This window comes from Mirounga leonina, unplaced genomic scaffold (genome assembly GCF_011800145.1).
Source record: "Mirounga leonina isolate KUSES-001 unplaced genomic scaffold, KU_Mleo_1.0 Mir_115, whole genome shotgun sequence".
In the NCBI taxonomy this organism is placed as follows: domain Eukaryota; kingdom Metazoa; phylum Chordata; class Mammalia; order Carnivora; family Phocidae; genus Mirounga; species Mirounga leonina.
In genome coordinates this window covers 50,603,845-50,630,255 of record NW_023270268.1, presented here as the reverse complement: position 1 = coordinate 50,630,255, position 26,411 = coordinate 50,603,845, and the positions used below count along the sequence as shown (strand labels likewise).

General features: G+C 39.8%; 1 protein-coding gene and 2 long non-coding RNA genes across 7 annotated transcripts in view; 2 read left to right on the top strand and 1 right to left on the bottom strand.

The window, feature by feature from the left end:
• The window catches only part of LOC118005710, a 33,549-nt gene extending 21,008 nt beyond the window's left edge, over window positions 1-12,541 (top strand). For 2 of the 3 annotated variants that reach the window (XR_004677866.1, XR_004677864.1), the window contains one exon: window positions 2,062-2,331. This is a non-coding gene — a long non-coding RNA (uncharacterized LOC118005710). Of the gene's footprint in view, window positions 1-2,061; window positions 2,332-12,089 lie in introns of those variants that run through there. The other variant, XR_004677865.1, reaches the window with a different exon arrangement.
• LOC118005703 overlaps window positions 1,334-26,411 on the bottom strand; it is a 28,889-nt gene continuing 3,811 nt past the window's right edge. The window contains exons 2-4 of one of the 3 annotated variants that reach the window (XR_004677858.1): window positions 13,681-13,766; window positions 2,330-2,436; window positions 1,334-1,595 (exon numbers count right to left, since the gene is read on the bottom strand). This is a non-coding gene — a long non-coding RNA (uncharacterized LOC118005703). Of the gene's footprint in view, window positions 1,596-2,329; window positions 2,437-13,680; window positions 14,001-26,411 lie in introns of those variants that run through there. The other 2 variants (XR_004677857.1, XR_004677859.1) reach the window with 2 other exon arrangements.
• LOC118005695 (60S ribosomal protein L27a-like) lies at window positions 17,266-18,912 on the top strand. Its single transcript, XM_034997754.1, has one exon. It carries the CDS (start codon window positions 17,463-17,465, stop codon window positions 17,907-17,909), a length of 447 nt encoding a protein of 148 aa, XP_034853645.1. The 5' UTR covers window positions 17,266-17,462; the 3' UTR covers window positions 17,910-18,912.

Sequence of the window (26,411 nt, the reverse complement as noted above, 5' to 3'; positions counted from 1 at the left end):
AGCTGACACTTCAGGAATCTCTTCAGGGTAGACTCCCACTTCTGCAGGCGGTGATGCAGGTGGCTGGGGGCCAGCCGGAGCTTCACCGGCCTAGAGGGCCCTTGGCTGCCCAAAGCCAACTGCCAGGGTGCATACTGTACAGCCATGGGCCATGGAGATCAGGGAAGCCAGAGATCTGGAACAGGGTGTCCGGAATGCCCAGCTGTTTAGAGTGGATTCACGGCCTCTGCCCGCAGGAATCTGGACGGTCTTGTCAGGGTGGGGCCGCTAGGATAGGCCTAGGAGCCTTGGCCACTGATTTGGGAAAGGAAAACTTTTACTCTTCAAGGTTTTTCTAGATTGTCTAGCAATTGAACGAGAGAGGGGAAGTTGTATGATGTGCATACAGAGGCTCAAAAATGAAATTGAGACCCAAAGCAATGACCAGTGCATGCAGCTTTCATGTTTTAGACAAAGAAACCTAAGTCTGTGAGGAATTTAGAGGATAAAGAAAACTTACATTAGTAAGGAATTCTAAACAGAATCTGGGCTGGGGTAGTAAATCAGTAAAAGTAACAAGGTTTGTGTATATAGGCTTCTCTGGCCCTGAATTCCTTGTCTCTGATAAGAATGTCTCTCTACCTCATGGTGTAGGGAGGGGTAACTTTTTTTTAAGAGCGAGCCAGCATGTACGTGTGCCCGTGGAGGGGGGCAGTGGGGGAAGATAATCTCCAGCAAACTCTGCACTGAGGCTCAATCCCACAACCCTGAGATCATGACCCAAGCCAAAACCAAGAGTCACTTAACCGAGTCACCCAGGTGCCCCAGGAGGGTACCTACCTTTCACATGAGAGATTTATTTCATGCTTTCTGGAGACAAAGGAAGGTCAGACAGTTCTTCCTACACTGGCTATATTCAAAATAACTAATATGCCATCGTGGCACATTTTGGGTGGCCAGGCCTGGGTCCTGATAATATGTGAACCTTCCAGGAAAGTTTCAGAAGAGGGAATGGAGTCTGGAGATTGTTCCATCTTGTCAAGCCAGTCTCAGTCCTGACAAGGAATCAGTTCAGTTAAACTCACTTCTGGAGATGGTCTCACAGGTATGTTTCCTAAGTTAGGCCTGTGGTTCAAGTAATCAAGTATTAAGTAAAATCTTTAAAAAAAAAAAAAAATGACTTATTTGTCAGAGAGAACACAAGCAGGAGGAACGGCAGGCAGAGGGAGAAGCAAGGTCCCTGCTGAGCAGGAAGCCCAGTGTGGGACCCGATCCCAGGACGCTGGGATCATGAGCCAAAGGCAGCTGCTTAACCAACTGAGCCACCCAGGCGTCCCTCAATAAGTCATTTCTATAGAGAGAATAAAATAATGGTTAATAATTGGAGCAAATTATAAATCAGTTTCTCCATTCTGAGGGTAGCCACTTGAGAAGATTTCTAGATGTCCATTTCAGAGCATCTTTAGATAGAGTGAGGGCAGGGAGTCACAATCAGATTTTTCTGGTTTGCAGTTTAAATGTCTCTGGTGATCTCTGTACTGATTGCTCTGTAGTCAAAGATTATCCATACATAAACTGTTGTGATTTCTCTGGTCCCGTGCAGTCATTCTTCAATGCTTCAAAAAAAAAAAATTTTTTATTTTTCAATGATTTCAAGTCAAAAGAATGGGAGATTATCAGAAACGTTACTTTGGAAAGATGTAACCAGATGTTTGAGAAACTAGAAGGATTCAGGATCTAGCTTACAGGAAAAAAACAAACCTCAAAGACCGGTAACAGAACTAGAATCTAATACCTAAAAGTTCATAGTTTCAGTTAAAACAATTTTTCTCTAATTATTCCCATCAATTATAACCATAGTAAGATAATTTGTTTGCAAATAATTTCAGTGAATTTAGCTTGATTACATACATTAGTACAGTGAGCGTAGTGACTGATCATGCGGGCTCTTTTAAATCTGCTTTGCTGGAAATTTTCATAAAGCAGCACAGATTGAATTTTTAACAGCCTCTTGAGGCTAAGACATAATGCCATCATGCTTTGCCTGCAATACCTACTGACTTGAGTTACTTCCTTTAACAGGGTCCCCAAAATATCCTGAGGTTCTGCACCTGCCTGGAAGTGGCCTTCCTTTACTTACCTGGTAAGGATGTTGAAATCCCTGTCAGCCAGGTATCACACTGATATTTCCAAGGCATGTTATTGGCTCCATAAAGTTAACCTTAGTTCCTTAAAGCTGTCTGGTCATATCTGAGCCTATGCAGATCTCAAATATTACATTCCTGTCAAAACCTTAGATTCTAATTGAGCATAAATACATATATTTCCATGTGTGTATAAAATGACTCACTGAGAGTTTCCAAATTCTGGGGGAATCAGGTAGGCAGAAGATCATTATTTCAATTTTGCTCACAAAGGTATAATTTACCAAATTGCTGAGGAAAGGTTTTCCTACATCTGGAAAAGAAGGTTAAAAAAAATTTCAAACAAAAAGTCATAAAAATTGTAATTCTCCATTTATTCAGTCCCATTTGTAATTCTGTTGATTTTGATCTTCTGTTTTATAAAGCTATGGGTTTCTCCATTAGAGTTCTCTAAATTCCTATACTCAGTTCAAATGGTATGATCTTAAGTTATTAGAGACCTGTAATCTAGAGATTCATCAGTCTTTTCCCTGAATCTCCTTGAAGATGAAGCACTTTTGCAAAAGCATCAAGGTAAAACAGCTGTCTGTAAATGACAAAAAGGCTTAGAAATGGTAATGATTAAAGATCTGATTAGCATTCATTACAATGCAATTGCAAAGAAATTGGGTTATTTCTATGATGCTCAGCACTTCAAGATAATAGAATTATACAACATAGGATTATATAATATACCCAGACGTTTCTAGAATACTTAATTATATTTATGGAAATATAATCTAAGAAAGTTTAGCATCACTTATTTGACAATGAGTCCCCTGTAACTTAATTAACATCTTTCTTTTATGAGGAGGACAAAGCTTTGAAATCTTCCAGGGAGGGGTGCCTGGGTGGCTCAGTCGGTTAAGCATCTGCCTTCAGCTCAGGTCATGATCCCAGGGTCCTGGGATTGAGTCCCGCGTTGGGCGCCCTGCTCAGTGGAGAGCCTGATTCTCCCTCTGCCTACTTGTGCTCTTTATCAAATAAATAAATAAAATCTACCAGGGATCCTCTGGGAAATTGCAAACTCAATAAGACTTCATTTTAGAATTTCATTTTGGGAGGTTTGTCAAAAAAATACAAAATTCAGACTTTTCATTAAACAATCACAGATCACTATAAAATAATAGTTATCCATTTAACTATAGTTTTTCCTAAGTAATCAAAGACTTGAAGGGTGCCTGGGTGGCTCAGTTGGTTAAGCGACTGCCTTCGGCTCAGGTCATGATCCTGGAATCCCAGGATCGAGTCCCGCATCGGGCTCCCTGCTTGGGAGGGAGTCTGCTTCTCTCTCTGAACCTCTCTCCTCTCATGCTCTCTATCTCTTTCTCTCTCTCAAAAAAAAAAAAAAAAAAAAGACAAAGATAAAACAGACTTTTTCTAGATAGATTACATTAAAAGTTAAACCCCTTTGTTTATAATTTATTAAAAGCAGAATAAATTCTGTACTAGCTTTTTATATTAAAATTTAAATAAATCATTTTAATCTTATCCAGCATGGCCATATGTTAAAATTCATTTTAAAGATTCCTTGTTCACAAATGTTTTAAGACTTTTTTTCACATTTAGTCTCACTTCCAGATCTCTTTATCAAAAACACATGTCCTACTTTTCTTGCATATGGAGTTTCCCCTTATTTTTAGTAGTTCTAAACCACAGAAATTTTATAGTGAAAAATAAGTTGTAAGCAATTGTGGACTGTTAGATTGGCAAATTATGAATATATTCATACATTTCTAGAAATGTGCTTCTTCATAACAATCTTCCAATAACAGTTTTTTCTACCAAAAGACTCTTTACTAGAGACTCAAGTTTGTGATAGGGAAGCCAAAAGAATAGATTAACATATTAGTAATTAATGTTTTATTCTATCTTATTGGTAAATAAATTAATATCTAGATGAACTCATCACTTAGCAAAGCTTTAAGGTTTCAGGCTACCAAAAAGACTTTGTGGAGAAACTATTTTAAAAGTTTATTTACAAAGTCAGCCACTCTTTCATGTTTTCTGTTGTAGAAAAATTCTATAACCTGATCAAACTTCCAGGGAAGATGTCAGAGTAGGAGGATCCTAGGCTTACGTCATCCCCTGGATATACCAGGATTACACACACATCACTGTAAATACCCCAGAAAACCACACAAGGACTGACAGAACAGACTTTTCATAGTTAATCTTAGATAAGCCACATTAAGAATGCCTAGATACATGGACACCTATGGGGACAAGCCCAAACCCCACTCCCCCTTTCTCCTATGAATCTGCCCCCATCCAACCAGCCACACTGGGCAGGAGTTCCTCCAAAACAGCTCCAGGCATTTTTCCACAGCAGGGTTCTTCCTACAAGCAGATGGGTGCAAACTTTGCCTACACTGTACATCCCGCCCTTGTGTTCTCCTGCAGACTGTCCCATCCGACCCACCCAAGAATCCATCCAAAGTGGCACCACAAGCATGGCAGTGTGCAAGCAGCCCTGAGAGGGGCCAGCACCACTCCCAAGTGCCTTAGGGAAAGTGGAAGATAACCATACACACTAGTTTGCAGCCCCAGTAGTGGGCTTGGGGCAGATATCTGGTCTGACTGCAGGTCCCACCCACTACCAAACGCCTCTCAGGGGACAATGCTGGGAGAGCACCCTGCAGTTCAGTGCAGCCACAGTTCTGGCAAATGAGCTGAGGGCAGGCATCTGGTCTGCCCCAACTCAAGCCCATTGTGGCCCCAGACTGGCCCCTTTTAACATAGGGACCAAACCCTGCCCATAACAGGCAAAGAGACATTGCAGATAACTGGACTGAAGTTAAATGCATCCCAACCACAACAGTAGGGTACACACAATACGCATAGCAGATAACCCTGAAACATTAGGTTCTGCTGCCTAGGAGATATCACATTGCAGGGCACCACAGGACCTCTTCTTCATAAGACCACTGATTTCAAAAGCAGGAAACATAGCTGAATTTCCTAACACATAGAAAGACAGAAAGTTAGACAAAATGAGGAGACAGAGGAATATGTTCCAAATGAAAGCACAAGACAAACTCACAGAAAGAGAACTTAACATAAAGGAGATAAGCAATATGCCAGATAGAGAATTCAAAGTAATGGTCATAAAGATACCTACTGGACTTGAGAAAAGAGTGGGGGAATCTCAGAAAATATTAAAAAGAACCACTCAGATGAACTCAATAAGTGAAATTAAAAATACACTAGATGGAATAAATAGTGGACTAGAGGAAGCAAAAGGAATGGATCGGTGACCTAGAGGACAGAGTAATGGAAAACTAAATGGAATGAGAAAAAGAAAAAATATTAGGAAATGAGAATAGGTTAAGGGAACACAGTGACACCATCAAGTATAATAACATGCATATTATAGGGATCATAGAAGAAGAGAGAAAGGGGGCAGAAAATTTATTTCAAGAAATAGCTGAGGGCGCCTGGGTGGCTCAGTTGGTTAAGCGACTGCCTTCGGCTCAGGTCATGATCCTGGAGTCCCTGGATCGAGTCCCGCATCGGGCTCCCTGCTTGGTAGGGAGTCTGCCTCTTCCTCCTCCCTCTCATGCTCTCTGTCTCTCATTCTCTCTCTCTCAAATAAATAAATAAAATCTTAAAAAAAAAAAAAAATAGCTGAAAACTTCCCTCATCTGGGGAAGACAACAAATCCAGATCCAGAAGGCACAGAAAGCCCCCAACAAAATCAACCTAAGGAGGTCCACACCAAGACACATAATAGTTAAAACAGCAAAAAATACTGATAAAGAATTGTAAAAGTAGCAAGAGGGGTGCCTGGGTGGCTTAGTAGGTTAAGCGTCTGCCTTTGGCTTGAGTCATGATCTCGGGGTCCTGGAATCAAGCCTTTATTGGGCCCTCTGCTCATCAGGGAGTCTCCTTCTCCCCCTGCTCATGATCTCTCTCTCATAAATGAATAAAATCTTTAAAAAGATGTTCTCTATTTTTTTTTTTTAAAGATTTTATTTATTTGACAGAGAGAGACACAGCGAGAGAGGGAACACAAGCAGGGGGAGTGGGAGAGGGAGAAGCAGGCTGCCTGCTGAGCAGGGAGCCCGATGTGGGGCTCGATCCCAGGACCCTGAGATCATGACCTGAGCCGAAGGCAGACATTTAACGGCTGAGCCACCCAGGCACCCCAAAAAGATGTTCTCTATTAAAAAAAAAAGTAGCAAGAGAAAACAGTTACATACAAGGGAAACCCCACAAGACTATCAGCTGATTTTTGGCATGATATATTCAAAGTTCTAAAAGGGAAAAATCTGCAGCCAATAATACTCTATCCAGCAAAGCTATCATTAAGAATTGAAAGGGAGTTTCCCAGGACCCCCCCCCCCAAAAATATTACAGAAATTCATACACACTAAATGAGCCTTACAAGAAATGTTAAAGGGGATTCTTTGAGTGGAAAGGAAAGAACATAAGCAGGAGTATGAAAAGTAGGAAAGGGAAAATCTTCACAGGTACATATAAACATGATAAAAATAGTATATGAATCCCTTATAAAACCAATAAAGGTTAAAGCACAATAGCAGTAAAATCAAATATATCTATGAAAATCAGTCAAGGCATTCACAAAATAAAAGAATGTAAAGTATGAAAACATACCTAAAATGTGGGGTGGAGGGAATAAAATGTTTTTAGAATGAGTTCAAACTTTAGTTCAAACCATCATTTTAATATAGACTGCCATACACATAGGATATTATATATAAACCTAATGGTAGCCACAAATCAAACCACAGACCTAATGGTAACCTGTCACAGATATGCTTGGATTCCTTTCTTTTTAGTTTTTGCATATCACTAAAGAAAGCCATCAAACCACAAGATAGCAAAAAAGGAATGGAGAAGAACTACAAAAACAAGCATAAAACAAGTAAGATAATGACAATAAATACACACTTATTGATAATTACTTTGAATATAAATGGACTAAACTACCTAAAGAAAAAAAATAGGGTGACAGATGGATAAAATAGCAAGACCCATCTATATGCTGCCTGCAAGAGACTCATTTCAGACCTAAAGACATATGCAGATTGGAAGAGAAGGGATGGAAAAACATTTATCATGAAAATGGAAGTGAAAAGAAAGCTGGGGTAACAATACTTATATCAAACAAAATAGACTTTAAAACAAAGACTAGTAATAAGAGACAAAGAAGTACACTACATAATCATAAAAGGAATAATTCAACAAGAAGATATAACAATTGTGGGGATACCTAGGTGGCTCAGTCCGTTGGGTGGCTGAGTCTTGATTTCGGCTCTGGTCATGATCTCAGGGTCCTGGGATGGAGCCCTGCATCAGGCACTGTGCTCAGTGGGGAGTCTGCTTGAGGATTCTCTCTCCCTCTGCCTCTCCCTCCCCCTCTCTAAAATAAATAAAATCTTAAAAAAAAAAAAAAGGTATAACAATTGTAAATATTTATGCATCCAACATGGGAGCACCCAAATACAGAAAGCAGCTAGAACAAACATAATGGAAGAAGTCAATAGTAATGTAATAATAGTAGTGGGTTTTAACACCACACTTACATCAATGGACAGATCACCTAGACAGAAAATCAACAAGGAAATAATAGCTTTGAATGACACATTGGCCCAGATGGATTTAACAGATATATTCAGAACATCCCACGCCAACAGAGCAAAATACACATGCTTTTCAAATGAACATGGAAAATTCTCCAGAATAGATCACATTAGGTCACAAATCAAGTCTCCAGAAATTCGAAAAGACTGAAATCAAAACATTCATCTTTTCTGACCACAATGCTATGAAACTAGAAATCAACCACAAGAAAAAAATCTAGAAAAAGCACAAATACATGGAGATTAAATAACATGCTACTAAACAACAGATGGGTCAATGAAGAAATCAAAGAAGAAAACATATTATGGAAAATCCTCAATAAAATATTAGCAAACCAAATCTAACAATAAAAAAAATCATTCACCATGATCAAGTGGAATTTATTCCTGGGTTGCAAGGTAGTTCAATATTTACAAATCAATCAATGTGATACATCATGTTAAGAAGAGGAAGGATAAAAAATGATATGATCATTTCAATAGATGCAGAGAATGTATTTGACAAAGCACAACATCCATTCATAATAAAAACTCTTAACAGAGTAGGTTTAGAGTGAACATACCTCAGAATAATAAAGGCCATCTATGAAAAACTCACAGTGAACATCATACTCAATGGTGAAACACTGAGAGCTTTTCTTCTAAGATCAGGACCAAGACAAGGTTGTCCACTTTCATCATTTTTATTCAACACAGTCTTGCAAATCCTAACCACAGCAATCAGACAAGAGAAAGGAATAAAAGGCATCCAAATCAGTAAGGGAAAAGTAAAACTTTCACTATTTGGAGATGACATGATACTATATATAGAAAATCCTAAAGACTCCACCAAAAAACTACAGAACTGATAAATGAATTCAGTAAGACTGCAGGATACAAAATCAATGTGCAGAAATGTGTTGCATTTCTATATGTCAATCATGAAGTAGCAGAAAGAGAAATTAAGAAAATTCCATTTACAATTGCACCAATACACATACACACACACACACACCTAGGAATAAACTTAAAAGACCTGTACTGTGAAAACTATAAGACACTGATGAAAGAAATTGAAGATGACACAACAAATGGAAAGATTTTCCATGCTCATGTTCTGAAGGAATATTGTTAATATGTCCAGACTACCCAAAATAATCTACAGATTTGAGGCAATCCTTATCAAAATAGCAATAGCAATTTTCACAGAACTAGAACAAACAATCCTAAAATTTGTATGGAACCACAAAAGACCCCAAACAACTAAAACTGTCTTGAAAAAGAAAAACAAAACTGGAAGTTCCAGACTTCAGGTTATATTACAAAGCTGTAGTAATTAAAATACTATGGTACTGGCACAAAAATAGACACATAGATCAATAGAACAGAATAGAAAATCCAGAAATAAACTCAATTATATGATCAATTAATCTTTGCTAAAAGAGGCAAGAATATGCAATGGGAAAAAGATAGCCTCTTCAACAAATGGTGTTGGGAAAACTATACAGCTACATACAAGAAAGAAACTGGACCACTTTCTTACACCACACACAAAAATAAACTCAAAATAGATTGAAGACCTAAATGTGAGACCTGAAACCATAAAACTTCTAAAAAAACATGGGCAGTATGTTTTGCACACTGCTTTTAGCAACATACTTATGGTTATGTCTTCCGAGGCAAGGGAAACAAAAGCAAAAATAAGCTATTGGGACTACATCAAAATAAAAATCTTCTGCACAGCAAAAGAAACAATCAACAAAACCAGAAGACACCCTACTGAATGGGAGAAGATATTTGCAAATGACACATCTGATGGGTTAGTATCCAAAATATATAAAGAATTTAAACAACTCAACACCAAAAAAACAAATAATGCAATGAAAAATGGGCAGAAGCCATAAACAGACATTTCTCCAAAGAAAACCCACGGATGGGCTACCTTGCAGCCCACAGATGGCGAATAGACACATAAAAAGATGCTCAATATCACTTACCACCAGGGAAATGCAAATCAAAACTACAATGAGATGTCACCTCACACCTGTCAGAATGGCTAAAATCAACAACAGTAGAAACAACAGGTTTTTGGCAAAGACGTGGAGACAAAGGAACTCTCGTACACTGTTGGGAATGCAAACTGGTGCAGCCACTGTGGAAAACAGTATGGAGGTTCCTCAAAAAGTTAAAAATAGAAATACCTTATGATTCATTAATCTCACTACTGCATATTTACCCAAAGAATACAAGAACACTAATTCAAATGATACATGCACCCTTATCTTTATAACTACATTATTTTCAAAAGCCAAGATATGGAAGCATCCCCAGTGTCCATCAACTGATGAATGGATAAAGAAGAGGTGGTTATATAGAGAGAGAGAGGGAGAGAGAATAGAATATTACTCAGCCATAAAAAAGAATGAAATCTTGCCATTTACAACAACATAGAGGGAACTAGAGACTATAATGCTAAGTGAAATAAGTCAAAGACAAATATGCTATGATTTCACTCATGTGGAATTCAAGAAATAAACAAGCAAAGTGAAAAATAAGAGAGAGGGGAGAGACAAATCAAGAAACAGACTCTTAACTGTAGAGAACAAAGAGATGGTTACTGGAAGGGAAATGAAGGGCATGGGTTAAACAGGTGATAGGAATTAAGGAGGGCACTTGTGATGAGCACTGGGTGACATATGGAAGTGTTGAATCACTATATTGTACACCTGAAACTCACACTGTATGTTAGCTGGAATTAAAGTAAAGAATTAAAAGAATTTGAAGAATTAAAAGAATTTAAAATTTTAAGAATTTAAAAGAATTAAAATAAAAACTTAAAAAATAAAATTTTTTTCTCAAGAGTTTTGGCGTATTTGCTATTTAATTTTTTCCTTTTTTTTTCTTTTCCAAAGTACAGGATAATTTTCGCCCTATATCATGATCTTCTATAATATCTAGAAACATTTGAAAGGAATAGGCAAGCTTTGGGGATTGGTAAAGATAGTGGGCTTTGGTTTCTAGAGTTGTATTTCTGGTTTGTAAGGATTTGCAAGAAAAAGACCATTGTTCCTAATTTCCCCCAAGAACTGGATTACATCCTGAAAATCAAGGGACTGACCCACTTTTCTAATTTAGTTTGCTACTGTATATCTGGGAAAATTTTAACTAAAATTAGAATCAAAATTTGTGTCTTTGTAAAGACTGTATAAAGTGTTTTAATAAAAGCCTTCTTTCTTAGTATAAAATTCAACCTTGGCTTCTATCAGCCCCTGAATATTGGCCTTTAGCTGATTAACATAGGAGGGCCTAGGAGAAATTTTGATCAGCTCTTTTCTTTGTGAGGGAGGGGTTGTGAATGGTTAGTAATCTAATTTCTCTCTAAATTTGGTAGGATCTTCTTAAACTGGAGGTAAAAGGGTCTTATAATTTTAAAGATCTGTTGCTGTTCAGGGGACATATTTTTTTTTTCAGTGAGGGGTATAGGATACATCTGCAAAACACATTGCATAAAAATGTCTGAAACTGGGGTGCCTGGGTGGCTCAGGCAGTTGAGCATCTGCCTTCGGCGCAGGTCATGATCCCAGTGTCCTGTGATTGAGCCCCGCATCAGGCTCCCTGCTCCACGGGAAGCCTGCTTCTCCCTCTCCCACTCCCCCTGCTTGTGTTCTCTCTCTCGCTGTGTCTCTCTCTGTCAAATAAATAAATAAAATCTTAAAAAAAAAAAAAAAATGTCTGCCTTGGGCTCAGGTCATGATCCCAGGGTCCTGTGTTAGAGCCCCACGTAGGGCAGGGCAGGGCGCCTGCTTCTCTTTCTCTCTCTGCCGGCCCCCCAAATGTGCTAACACTCTCTCATAAATCAATCAATCAATCAATCAATCAATCTTTAAAAAAAAAATGTCTGAAGCTGACAGCCTGATTACAGAGCCTTGAAAAGTAGGAAAAAATGCAAAGAACAGGTTCTGTTAAGTTTTCTTCCTAGCTTTTAAGCATTTACAGGAATAACCTGGGTATTTGGGGCCTATAGATTAGGCCAGACAGCTCTCTGTAAGGAAATGCAAGTTAAAACAGGCAGTCAGGAGCCAGATTTCGAGAAGGAGAATTTACTTTGGATGTGGACATTAATTTTTGTCTTAAGTCCATCTAATTTCTGTTTTTCCATCTTGTCAAGAGAGTCCCTAAGGCTAGCCATTATATTGATAATAAAACTGGTAACCAAGGAGTTAACCAGGCAGATAAGCAATTATCTGCTTGTTCTTGGAATGCTGTCTGCCCCCAAGTTCCTGTAAGATTATATCCTCGCCTGATGCCAAAACAATTGAGTGTTAATTTAGTTGTTTTGCAGGAACTCAAGTTTTCATCAAGAAGCCAGCCTGAATCAGTCAGGACCACTGAACTCTTCTTTGAGCACAACAAAATGAAATTAACCCTCCTTGATTTGGTTACTTTCTTTATCTGATTTGAGTAGCATAGCTCCTTTCCCATTTACCCAGACTCTTTTCTGCTTTCCTTTAAAACAAACAAACAAACAAACAAACAAACAAAAACAAAAAAAACCTCGAGTCTCCCTCTCAGAGAGATGGTTTTGGAGCTGTTCTCCCATCTCATTTGGCAGCCTTTCAAATAAACTGTTGCCACATGCTCAATGCCTCAGTGATCGACTTTGATGGACATCGGGCACATGAACTTGAGTTGGTTACAATAAGACAATGAAGAACTCTCCATAAAGAGGAGCCCCTGGGTGGCTCAGTCACTTTAGCGTCTGCCTTCGGCTCAAATCATGATCCCCTGGGATCAAGCCCCACATCGGTCTCCCTGCTCAGCGAGGAGCCTGCTTCTCCCTCTCCCTCTGCCCCTCGCCCCTGCTTATGCGCTCTCTCTTACTCTCTCAAATAAAAAATTCTTAAAAAAAAAGCCTTCTCCATGAAGAATTTTTTCCTTCAAATATAGCTAATCTAAAGGATCCATCATTTGGCCATTCATGAGTAGAATCTTAAATCTCAATACCAACTCAAATAAGCCTTCTTTCCTTCTTTCCTTCTTTCTTATTAACATATAATGTACTATTTGTTTTAGAGGTAAAGGTCGGTGGTTCATCAGTCTTAACACAACTCACAGCGCTCACCATAGCACACACCCTCCCCAAATAAGCCTTTTTATGGAAAGACCCAGTGGAAACATTCCTGGCTTAGACCATGGACACAAGAGGTGTTTCTGGAGAGGACAAAGATGATCAGCCCTAATGATCCAAAAGTTTTCTCCCCAAAATGATCTAAGATGGCAAAAGCCCTCTTTGCATGGGTTGTAAGGCTAGGGTAGTGAAGAGTACCTCTGGCCTCCCATCAATACGTGGCATGCCTCCAGGCACCAGCTCACTGACCTGTGCCACCAGGCGGGCACCGCTGGAGCAAGGAAGGTTGGGGCCACAGGGTTCCCTTATGTGCTGGGACCTCGCACGAGAAACTCCCCTGAGCACAGCTGGACAGAGAGAGTGCCGCTGGTAACTCTGTGCCTCAGAAACCGTCCATTTGGCCACCACAGTACACCACAGTGAGGGCACCCTCCAGATGGCAGTGGCCACAAAGCCAAGGTTTCAGGACATTAAAAATGTGAAAGGAAAAAACCCTTTTCTTTTGTTTTAACATAGCCGACTCAAAGCAAAGTTTATCTCAACAGATGCCAGTCTGATGAGAACTATTAACTCATGAGTCTGTAAGGCTGTCTTCAACAATAGGCTTATAAGGGCCTATTCCCTGCATTCTTTCCCTATGCTAGTTCCTTTTTATAACGAAACAAAAGATGGAGACAAAGAAAAAGTGACCATCTCTGGGAGGAAATAGATCAGTTAAATCAAGAGTACTCCACCAAATTTACCAGAGTCGTGACACCTAAAGGAATAGCTACTATAAATTTAGAAAGAGAAAAAGGGCTCTCACTCCATTAGACTCTGCAGACAGAGATCCGGAAAGCTCATCAATGAGCAATGTCCAGCCAGGAAAGTTTGTCCTGCTCACTCCATAAACTGTTGGAAAAGAAAAAGATTTCTTTACCTCCTGGTGCAGGAAAGGTACCTTTCACACAGGGGATTTATTTCACACAGGAGATTACTTACTACCCCATTTCTTAAGTAACTTTAATTCAAAATAACTAATATGCCATTGTGGAAAATTTGGGGAGCAGCCATCCCTGGGCCCCTATACTGGTAAACCTGGGACTCTGTCAGGCAGCTAGACTAAATGGGGATTGACGGTCACCAGTTTAAAGCTGGCTCAGAAAGATTTTCAAGGGGCTGGCATCCCACCCTGGAGGCTATGCAGGCTTATGGGGTAGGCCTAGGCTCCCAAGCCCTGGAGGGCGCAGCTGCCCAAGACCAGCTGACTGGCATGTACTGCAGGTGCATTGGCCATGCAGATCAAGGAGACCAGGGACCTACTACAGAGCAAATGTTGCAGTAGCCCAGGTCACAGGAGTGGGCTTTTGGGGGTATAACTCCTCTAATTCCAAGCCCTAACCTACACAAATGTGCATAACCTTCCTGAAGGTAAAGCTGCAGGAATACGGACTGCCTTGCTATGACTGGGCTGGGGGGCCCGGGGGGTATTGGCCTAGACATTCTCCACTAAGAGACACCTCAGAGCCTTCAATACTGGTAATCCTGGGACTCCATCAGGCAGCCTGTCCAAATGGGGACTGTCACCTGTTTAAAAATGTTGCTTCAGAAAGATTTTGGGGAGGGGTGGTGAATTCTCACTGCCTTGGAGTCTATGCAGGTGGTTTCAAACAACCTGAGCTTAAGAGCCTGGAGGGCAGGGCGCCTGGGTGGCTCAGTTGGTTAAGCGACTGCCTTCGGCTCAGGTCATGATCCTGGAGTCCCGGGATCGAGTCCCGCATCGGGCTCCCTGCTCGGCGGGGAGTCTGCTTCTCCCTCTGACCCTCCCCCCTCTCATGTGCTTTCTGTCTCTCTCATTCTGTTTCAAATAAATAAAATCTTTAAAAAAAAAAAAAAAGCCTGGAGGGCCTTGGCTGCCTAAGCGCATCTGAAAGGGTGCATATGCTGGGTGTAAAGCTCAGGGTAGCCAGAGACCTGTTAAAGCATAAGTGTCAAGAGAGGCTGGAGCACAGGAACAGGCCCTTAGGGGTACAAGGATTCCACCTCAATTCAAGATTTAACATACATAAATGTGTATGTCAGAGATAGAAGAAACTGGACTGCCTTACCAGGGGGGGCGCCTGGTGGACTGATGAGACATCCTCTAATAAGAAACACCTGGGAGCCTTGATTACTGGCTCTGGTCTAGAAATCCAGTTTTCTTCAGTGATGCCTTCAAGGTCATTATGCTCATATGTTTAAGTAAGGGCTTCGAATTAGGCAGAGGCTATGGACCCCTAAGAACCCACTCTAGAGATCTGTATTCTCCTGACACTGTCCAGTTCCAGGTCCCTGGCTTCCCGGACATGCATGACTGGTACATGCCCTGTACACACCTGCTCAGCCAGGCTGGGGGAGCCAAGGTGCTCCCGGGCTATAGAGCTAGGCTAGTCCCCAACCACTTGCATAGCGTCCAGAGCAAAGGAAACCTCCTGAAAATCTTTCTGCAGCAGCAACTTTACACTGGTGGCAGTCCCATTTGGACTGGGTGCCAGTGGGGTCCTGGCCTTCCCAGCAATCAAGACTCCCAGGTGTCTCTTAGTGAAGGATACCCTGGCCAGCCAGACTAGACCCATCCTGGGAGGACAGTCCAGATCCCTCCAAGTTTGCCTGTGTTGTGTATTAGTTTGATCTAATTTTAAGTGTACTGGTTTTATGAAAAAGGAAAACAATGTTTTTCGAAGTAGAGTTATTTTCATCAAAGAATGAAGTAAGCTGGTCAGGAATCATCTCATCCATTCTGACAACAACGAGTAGCTCAGCTGCTGAGGGGCCCCCTTCATATTTGGAGAAGCAACTATGGCAAGGAGACGTGTAGACTGTAAATACTGACAGTATGTGAGGACTCATCCAGAGTGTTCAGTCTGGGCAAGGCTTCGCTTTGCCGATCTAAAATAGCTCTGTGAAGACCTTGGGAAAATTAGCTCTTGCAACAGCTCTTGCTAGGCCCAGGAAAATAGACAAAAGGACAACAAATGATACTATGAAACCAATCAGAGTGACTGAAGGGAGAGATTCGCCAGCTGTGTTGTCAGCCAGCCCCTCGCCCATCACCGTCAGCACCATGCGCTAGCTACCAGGACTTCTACTTTTCCCTTGGCCGCTGGACGTCAGCCGCAGTTGGCGAAGCCACCTCTCCCAAGTACCATCTCCTATAAACGTACATCTCAACTAAATTTGGACTTTATTCCTTTCATCTCCCCTTGCCTAGAACAATAGTTTGATTCATCTGTCATTGGTTTGGAGTCTGTAATTTCCTCATTGGCTTTATTGAAAGACATTATCTTGTATGTGTTTAGCTTGTGAAATTCCACAGTGAACCTCTGTTAAATAAATTGTTGGCAAAGACAAACTCAGTCTTTGAGCATCATTAGCCTACCAAAACAAAACAACAGAAATGGCAACCCACTCCCCCAAATAATAATTAACACTGGTGGGTACTCCGTGCCAAATTTGAAATACAGGTTGACAAATTACACTAAATATATAATTGACCAAAATATGGTACAGCCCAAACGGGATTGACAAACTTAATACACTGTTTACCACCTATGGCATTCTACTGAAATTACAAACAGCCTTTGTTTTTTGTTTTTTTGTTTGTTTGTTTGTTAAAGATTTTTTATTTATTTGACAGAGAGAGACACAGCGAGAGAGGGAGCACAAGCAGGGGGAGTGGGAGAGGGAGAAGCAGGCTTCCCACGGAGCAGGGAGCCCGATGTGGGACTCGATCCCAGGACCCTGGGATCATGACCTGAGCTGAAGGCAGACGCTTAACGACTGAGCCACCCAGGAGCCCCTACAAACAGCCTTTGAATAGACACAATTTATGGAACCGTTACAGTTTGGATACTAACAGTGGCCACAACAACTAATACTGCTTTACCATACTATAAACCACTTGGAATGCTCTATGAGGTCTATGATAAAATATGTTCTTGATCACTAAACAGAAATATAGGAGGGCAGTAGCAAATGGGCCTCACTCACTAACCCTACCGAAATTGCCCAAGAGGTGGTTTAGGTGTATGATGGATTATAAAATTATCTTCTGAGGATCCCTGGAGACCTATGGAAGACTTAGTCCAGACAAAACTTATAATTAAGGAAACTCCAGATGTTGGCCTGATCACCCAATGCAGTGAGTTATAGCCTGTATTTGAAAAAGCAATAAAAATTTTTTTCAGTGCACTTCTTAGAAGCACGAAGTAACATGCCAATAGACAGAAAAGTACTAGCACCAAAAGTAATCTCCAGAGAAGGAAGAAACCCAGGTCCTTTGTTCCTAAAAGCACCAATCCACACCTTAAGGACAATGAATACTTGGACCCTTTCACCCTGGTAACTAACTTACTAGAGGCTAGGCCCAGGAAAAAAAGGCAAAACGACAACAAATGATACTATGGAACCATTCAGAGTGACTGAGGGGAGAGATTGTAACAGGTAAGAAATGACAAAAACTAAAACGGAACTCCAACAAACGGATCTGGACCCAGAAATCCAGTGGCTATGAAAGAGGGCCCAAAAGAAGACAAAACCTGATCCTTCTTTTCCGTCTGGGCTGCCGACATGCCATCCAGACTGAGGAAGACCCGGAAACTTCGGGGCCACATGAGCCACGACCACGGCCGCATCGGCAAGCACTGGAAGCACCCAGGAGGCCGGGGTAATGCTGGTGGCATGCATCACCACAGGATCAACTTTGACAAATATCACCCAGGTTACTTTGGAAAAGTTGGCATGAGACATTACCACTTAAAGAGGAACCAGAGCTTCTGCCCAACTGTCAACCTTGATAAACTGTGGACCTTGGTCAGTGAGCAGACACGGGTAAATGCCACCAAAAACAAGACTGGAGCTGCTCCTATCATTGATGTGGTGCGATCGGGCTACTACAAAGTTTTGGGAAAGGGAAAACTCCCAAAACAGCCTGTCATCGTGAAGGCCAAATTCTTCAGTAGAAGAGCAGAGGAGAAGATTAAGGGTGTCGGGGGCGCCTGCATTCTAGTAGCGTGAAGCCACGTTTGGGGGGGTGCTCATTAAATGCTAACAAGTGCTTTTCTCTTCTGGTCTGGGTGTAAATTCTTTAGCACCCCTCCCTCCTTACCTGTACCTCAGAAACCCACCTAACAGATTCTAGGAGTAAGGGTATGAGGGCCTGAGACCCTCTGCCAACTCCCCTCAGAAAGTGTGAAAGAGAGCGTCAGCACTTAGAGGACTTGGCCCAATACCTAACTTGAACATTTTCATTTATAGAGTGAGAATGATAGCACATGTAGTTGAAAGGCCAGTTTGCATTGTATATTCTGAATTTACAATGAGGGGGAGAACACACCCTTTAACTGTAATATGTGGCTCAAAAGGGGAAAACTCAGGGTTTGTTAGGTTTTGTTAAAGTAAGCTCTCCACCCAACATGGGGCTTGAACTCACGACCCTGATTAAGAGTTATTTGCTCTACCAGCTGAGCCAGTCGGGCACCCCAAAAGGGAAGACTCAGTTTTGATGGGACACATTCTAAAGAGTGGACAGAGTGATAGGATTAAAGTGATTGTGAAGGATATAATTCCTGAACCTAAAGTTTTTCCTCCTTGACGCCCCCATTATTTACCATACTGTTCCAGAATCTTGAGATGGGGCCCAGCAGTCTGAATGTTAAACACACCAGGGCTTTTACACATGAAAGTGGTTTGGAATCTAAAAAGCATTTGTCAGGATTTATGTATCCCTGTGCATTAATGTTCAAAGAACTACATCATGAAATGCTAAAGATTCTAGTCTGAAATGTATTTAGCATAGAATTTGGAAAAAGCTAGAAGCTGGAATTGGGTTTTCTAGGGTTTGTATCTCCTACAAAACCACAATGATGACCAATGCTCGTGTGCAGATAGGATCTTCAGATCTCAGGGTAAATTGACTAACAGTTTTTCTAGTTCTTTCCAAAACTTAAAGTTTTCTTTGGCCCAGAATAAAAGTTGCTTTCTAGAACCCTGTCCAAAAAAAAAAAAAAAAAAAAAAAAACCTGATCCTTACAGGAGCAGAGATTGTGCAACTTGGGCCCATTAGTACTGATGGTAAATTTAATCAAAACCTTCAAGCATTTGGAGAAGATACTACTAGTTTACAAGGAATTTGATTTGGCTGGGTAGCAGCCACCTAAAGATTAAGATGGCCTATATGTAAGATATTATTCTTCCAAACATCTCTTTGGAAAACAGCATGGGAAGCTAAGACAATAATGAAATAGGCCGGGGCACCTGGGTGGCTCAATTGGTTAAGCAACTGCCTTCGGCTCAGGTCATGATCCTGGAGTCCCAGGATCGAGTCCCGCATCGGGCTCCCTGCTCTGCAGGGAGTCTGCTTCTCCCTCTGACCCTCCCCCCTCTCATGTGCTCTCTCTCTCATTCTCTCTCAAATAAATAAATAAAATATTTAAAAATAAATAAATAAATAGGCCTTTGACTATGATTTATAATAGAGGACAGACACCCTCATTGCTCCAGAACAAATTTAAAAGTCATCCTAAAAGCTGAACCCCCACAGACAAGAAAGCATTATTTATAGTATTTGCAGGGACCAGAAACACTAGAGAACTGATTGACTTGATAAGAACAGCTGAGGAACTAAGTCAAGATAAAAGCTTTTTCTTTAACATGCATGTATAGAGACAAAACAGGCCTACACCTAATATAAGTAGACCTCATCCAAATAGACCATATAGACCTAAATCTCCAAGGCCCTTTTGGCCACAAAGCTGAACCCCCACAGACAAGAAAGCATTATTTATAGTATTTGCAGGGACCAGAAACACTGGAGAACTGATTGACTTGATAAGAACAGCTGAGGAACTAAGTCAAGATAAAAGCTTTTTCTTTAACACGCATGTATAGAGACAAAACAGGCCTACACCTAATATAAATAGACCTCATCAAAATAGACCATATAGACCTAAATCTCCAAGGCCCTTTTGGCCACATAAACCACCTAGACCTCCCCACTTTCACAAAATTATAAAGACAGAAACCCAAATAGACACCCCAAAAACCCTAACAGTGGCAGAGAAATGGAAACCACCAATGTTTTAGAGTAAATAGACCTACCGAAAATAAACACATAGACCCATTAACCCATTTACTGTTCATTCCAACCCCTTTATAAAACCTAATCCATTACTAGACAAGTCCCTGATAGCTGAAGTAGAGCACACCGCTGAGCCCTCCTGGCCCATACTGGAGACAGTGCTGCATAGTTTGTGCCGGCCATGTCAGTAGACACACCTTGGTAAATAAGAATATTACATACACTACCATGTTGCTAGATACAGGGTTCATAACATGATACAAGCCTAGCCCACTAATCTACAAAAAACTGAACAACAACAAAGCACTCAGGGAAGGGTTAGGAGGAAAATTAACCCCAGGGACATGGATATGGAGATTCCTAACAAGAGATGATAGACCACCCACTGAGGTTAAGTGCCTTATAGTTTCCCAGTACAGAAGACATTCCTGGCGTGGATGTAATAGAACATACTCAAAATCAGGAAAACCTTGAGGAACTCCTAGAGGAACAAATTAATGTGCCTACTATTTCATTACATAATAGCCCAAGCTGGACTGTTAAAAAGCCAGACAGGCCATATCATTTTACAGTAGATTAGAGGAATTGAAACACTCTCCCCAAAATGAGGGAGCACTCTGGGATATAGGCACTATCATAACCAATATCACCACTGGATCCAGACTTTATAACACAGTGAGAGACTTAGGTGACATGTTCTTTGCTATTCCAATTGATGAGGAGAGCCAACCCATGATTTCATTTCCATGGGAAGGCAGAGGAGATCAGTTTGCTGGGCTACCACAAGGTTACCTTAGCAGCCCAGTAGTGGCCCACAACCTTCCAACACAAGACATCCAGGCCTTTGATGAAAACACACACAAAACCCAGTATCTCCTATATATTGAGGACATCCTTATTTATGGTGATAACTGGGAAAAACAAGACTAGTAAAAAACAGACTAGTAAAAAAGAGTTAACGGAATTTCTTACACTCCAAAAATGAAAAATGGACCCAGGTGAGATCCAAAGACCCCCGCTACAGTAAAAGTCCTAGGCAAAATTTGGTTCTCTGAAGGCATAGAAATACCACACCCAGTCAGAAACAATATAGATTGCATATCAACTCCTACCACAAAAGCAGCAGCTCAAACTGATAGGACTGTTTGAATATTGGCCACAGCACATACCATCTGTGGGGATAATATTAAGACACATTTATGAAATAAAGAGGAAGAGCAGGGAATTTAGATAGAGACTCAAGACACAGCCTTTATTTGAAAAATGCTGTCCGAATGTTTAAACATGGGCACCAGCTAATGAGGACTCTAAACTAGAGTGCCTATACTCACAAGAGTCTGCAGCAGCATCAGTGTGGCCTGAAACACCACAGAACCCCAAGTTTTACCTGACTGGGCTTTACACTATGGAGTTCCTATTGTCTGAGAACATACACCAACCAACTGAAAGGCTCATCTAAACATTCTATGAGGCCCTAGAAAATACACCTCTCCAAATCAGCTCCTGCCAGGCCATACCTGGCAGGTAGCCCTGGCTGGAACCAGGGCCCCTCCAAAGGGATTTCTGCTCTGAGGCAGAAGAGATAACCCCACACACCAGCACACTTGCAGTTCCAACAGCTGGGCCTCCTTGTTGGCTGTGCAGGGATGAAGCCCTGCCATTGCTCTACTTGCAGCTCTTGTAGAGGCTAATTACAGACAGGCTGAGCACCAGCCCCACCGACAGATTCCACAGTGGCTGCAGTTAGGCCTCTCATCAACACAGGGAGCAAACTCTGCCCACAGCACCGGGAGTAAGTACCTTGGGTCAGTACAGCTAGCTGGGGTGAAGACAAGCCCCACCCACTAGCATGTCCACAGCAATCACAGCACAGCCACACAGAAGGGTGCAGGCAGTCCGCACAGGGAATGCCCCTGGGGCACCTGATTCTGGTGACCAGGGGAACTTCACTACAGGGTACTACAGAACCTCTCTACACAAGGTCATCACTGTCAAGACCAGGAGACATAGCTGCTCTACCTAATACATAAAAACAAACACAGAGAGAAAATGAGGAAACAAAGACCAAATAAAAGAACCAAACAATACTACAGAAAAAGAGCAAAACAAAATGGAGATAAGCAATATGCCTGACAAAGAGATTAAAGTCATGGTCATAAAGATACTCACTGGAGTTGAGAAAAGAGTGGACGAACTCTGAGAACTTCAACAAAGAGATAAAAAATATTTTAAAAGGACCAGTTAGAGCTAAAGAATAAATGAAATAAAATTTAAACTAGAGGGAATCAACCACAGATTAGAAGATGCAGAAGAATGGATTTTTCAGCAGAAACTTTGTAGGCCAGGAAGAAGTGGCATGATATATTCAAAGTGCTGAAAGGAAAACAACAACAACAACAAAAACAAAAAAACAAAAAACCAAAAAAAACTACAACTAAGAATACTCTATCCAGCAAGGTTATGATTCGGAATTGAAGGAGAGATGAGGCGTTTCTCAAACAAAAGTTTGAGAAAGGCGTCCGTCACCAAACAAGACTTATAAGAAATGTTAAAAGGAATTATTGAAGAATGAGAATGAGAATTATGAAAGAAAAAAAAATCTCTAGTAAAAAAAAAAAAACATATAGTAAAGGTGGTTGATTAATCAGTTATAAAGCCAGTGTGGAGGTTAAAACACAAAAGTAGTAAAATCAATTACATGTAGTAAAATTAGACAAGGGATACACAAAATAAAAGGATGTAAAATATGACCTCATTTACATGAAATGTTGAGGGGGTAGTAAAAATTTAGGGCTTTTAGTTCATGTTTGAACTTAAGCAACATCAACTTAATATAGACTGCTATATACATGCAATGTTATTTATGGTAACCACAAATCAAAAGCCTATAATAGATACACACAAAAATAAAAAGGAATCAAAGCATAACACTAAAGCCATCAAACCACAAAAAGGAGAGCAAAAAAAGAATGAAAAGAACTACAGAAACAATTCAGAAAATAATCACCAAAATAGTAATAAGTACATACCTATCCATAATTACATTAAAAGTAAATGAACTAAATGTTCCAGTCAAAAGAAATAGGGTAACTGGATAAAAAAACAAGACCCATTTAGGGACGCCTGGGTGGCTCAGTCGTTAAGTGCCTGCCTTCGGCTCAGGTCATGATCCCAGGGTCCTGGGATCGAGCCCCGCATTGGGTTCCCAGCTCCGCGGGAAGCCTGCTTTTCTCCCTCTCCCACTCCCCCTGCTTGTGTTCCCTCTCTCGCTGTGTCTCTCTCTGTCAAATAAATAAAATCTTTAAAAAAAAAACAAGACCCATTTATATGCTGTCTCCAAGGGACTCACTTCAAACGTGAAAACACGTATAGTCTGAAAGTAAAGGCATGGAAAACAATATTTCATGCAAATGGAAGGGAAAAAGTCTAGGGTAAAAATACTAGATTGGACAAAATACTTTACTGGACAAAATAGACATTAAAACAAAGACTGTAGCAAAAGAGAAAGAAGGGCATTGCATAATGATAAAATGATCAATAAAACAAGGGAACATAAAAATTATAAATATATATGTACGCAACACAGAAGCACCTAAAAACTTAAAGCCATATTAAGAGGCATAAAGGGAGAATCTGACAGTAATATAATAACAGTAGGGGACTTTAACACTCAACAAAGGACAGATCATCCAGACAGAAAATCCAACAGAAAATTAAGCCAACAGTGGCTTGGAAAAACACATTATACTAGAAAGACCTAATAGGTATATTCAGAACATTCCATCCCAAAATAACAAATTACACATTTTTTTCAAGTGCACATGGTACATTCCCCTGCATAGATGACATATTAGGCCACAAAACAAGCCTCAAAAAATTTAAGAAGACTGAAATCCTATCGAACATCTTTTTTGGTCACAGCAATATGACTAGAACCAATTACAAGAAAACAAGTGCATAAAATACAAGCACATGTAGGTTAAACATGATACTAAAAAAAAAAGAAATGGGTCAGTGAAGAAATCAAAAGAAGAAATTAAAAATTACATGGAGACTAATGGAAATGGAAACAAAATGATACAAATATTCTCAAGACAGCTAAAGTAATTCTAAGAGGAAAGGTAATAGCAACATAAGCCTACCTCAAGAAACAAAAAAATCTCAAACAATTGAACCATACACCTAATGGAACTAGAAAAAGAAAAACAAAAAGTCCCAAAGTTAGTGGAAAAAGGAAAATAATAAAGATTGGAGCAGAAACAAAAAGATACTAAAAAAAAAAAAAAAGTCTGATTAAAAAGGGGAGCTATTTGAAAAGATAAAATTGATAAATCTTTAGCAAGAATCACCAAGGAAGGAAGGAAGGAATAACATCAGACAACACAGAGACAAAAAGGATTGTAAGAAAATATGAAAAATTAAATCCCAACAATATTGACAACTTAGAAGAAATAGATAAACACCTATAAACACACAATCTTCTAAAACTGAATTAGAAAGAAAGAAAATTTAGCAAATTACAAAAAAGGAAATACAATCAGTAGAGAAAAAAACAAAAAAACAAAAAACCTCCCAGAAGCAAAAGTCCAGGACAGATGACTTCACAGGTGAATTTTCCCAACATCTGAAGAAGAGTTAATACATGCTTTCATCAAGCTAGTAAAATATATATATATTAAAAAAGAAACAAAAACAGAAGAGGAAGCAAAGTTTTAAATTCATTCTGCAAGGTGAGCATTGCCCTAATACCTAAACAAGACAAACACACAGTAGAAAAACAGAACTTCAGGCCAATACCCCTAGTGACCACAGATGCAAATATATTACCAAACAAATATTATTACCAAACTGAATTCAAAATTATATTAAAGAAATGATTCACCATGATCAAATGATATATATTACCAGGACACAAAAAGATTCAATATTCCAAATCAAACAATCTAAAACAACACATTAACACAAAAGCAAGGATAAAAACTATATGATCATCTCCCAAGATGCACAAAAATATTTGACAAAATTCAACATTTGCTCAAGATAAAAAATTCTCAAAAAAAATGGGTATAGAGAAACATAACATAAAAAAGGTCATATAAGAAAAACACACAACTAAACATAATACTAAATGAAGAAAAGCTGAAAGCTTCTTCTTTATAATCAGAAATAAGACAAGTATATCCACATTCACCACTTTAATTCTGTCGAGTACTGGAACTCTTACCCACAGCAATCATACAATAAATTAAAAAAAAAAAAATCCAGACTTGTAAGAAAGAAGTTGTCATATTTGCAGGAGACACAATTTATTTATATATATATATATATCTATATCTATCTATCTCACCAAAGATTCCACCAAAAAAACCATGAGAATGAACAAATGCATAAGTTAAAGGATACAAAATTAATATACATAAATTGGTTGTTTCAAAATACACTGAGAACAAAGTAGGGGAAACAGAAATTGCATACACACAAAAATTACAATTGCACCAAAAAGACAAAAAAACCTAGAAACGAACTTAACCACAAAGGTTTCTACTCTGAAACTATAAAACACGGATGAAAGAAATTCAAGAGAACACAACCAATGGAGATATATATATATAACATGCCCATAGTTGACAAGTACGAATAATTTTAAAATTCCGCACTACAAAAAGCAAACTACAGATTCAATGCAACTCTATCAAAATACAATAGTGTTTTTCAAAGAACTGGAATAAATGAATTACAAATGTGTATGGAAATTGCAAAACACTCTGAAGAGCCAAAGCAATCTTAAGCAAAACAAAGCTGGAGGTAACACAATCACTGATTTCAAAATGTATGACAAATGTATAGCCATCAAAAGAGTGTGGTACAGGAACACAGACACATAGAACAATGGAACAGGAGGGGAAGCACAGAAGTAAACCCAAACTGTATGATCAAGTAACCTGCAACAAAGGAGGCATGAATAGTCAATGGGAAAAAGACAGTCTCTTCAATAAATTGTGCAAGGAAGACTAGACAGCCAAATGCAAAAGAATCAAATGGAACCATTTTTTATATCATTAACAAATATAAGCACAAAATGGACCTGGAGTCATTAAACTCCTAAAAGAAAACATACATAGTAATCCGTGGCCATTGGCCTTAGCAACATTTTTCTACGTATGCCTCTTTAGGCAGAAGAAACAAAAGAAAAAAAAAAAAAAAAAACGGGAGTATGCTTAAAAAAAAAAATCTTTTACACAGCAAATGATACCATCAACAATACAAAAGGCAACCTACTGAATGGCAAAACATATTTGCAAATGATATATCAGAGAAGCTTAATATTCAAAATCTGTAAAGAAATTATACAACTCAACACAAAAAACCAAACACTCCAATTAAAAAATGGGCAGAAGACCTAAACAGGCTTTATTCCAAAGAACTCATCCAACCGGCCA

Coding starts and splice junctions, on each gene's coding strand:
- LOC118005695 (XM_034997754.1), top strand. CDS start 17,463: ATGCCATCCAGACTGAGGAAGACCCGGAAACTTCGGGGCCACATGAGC.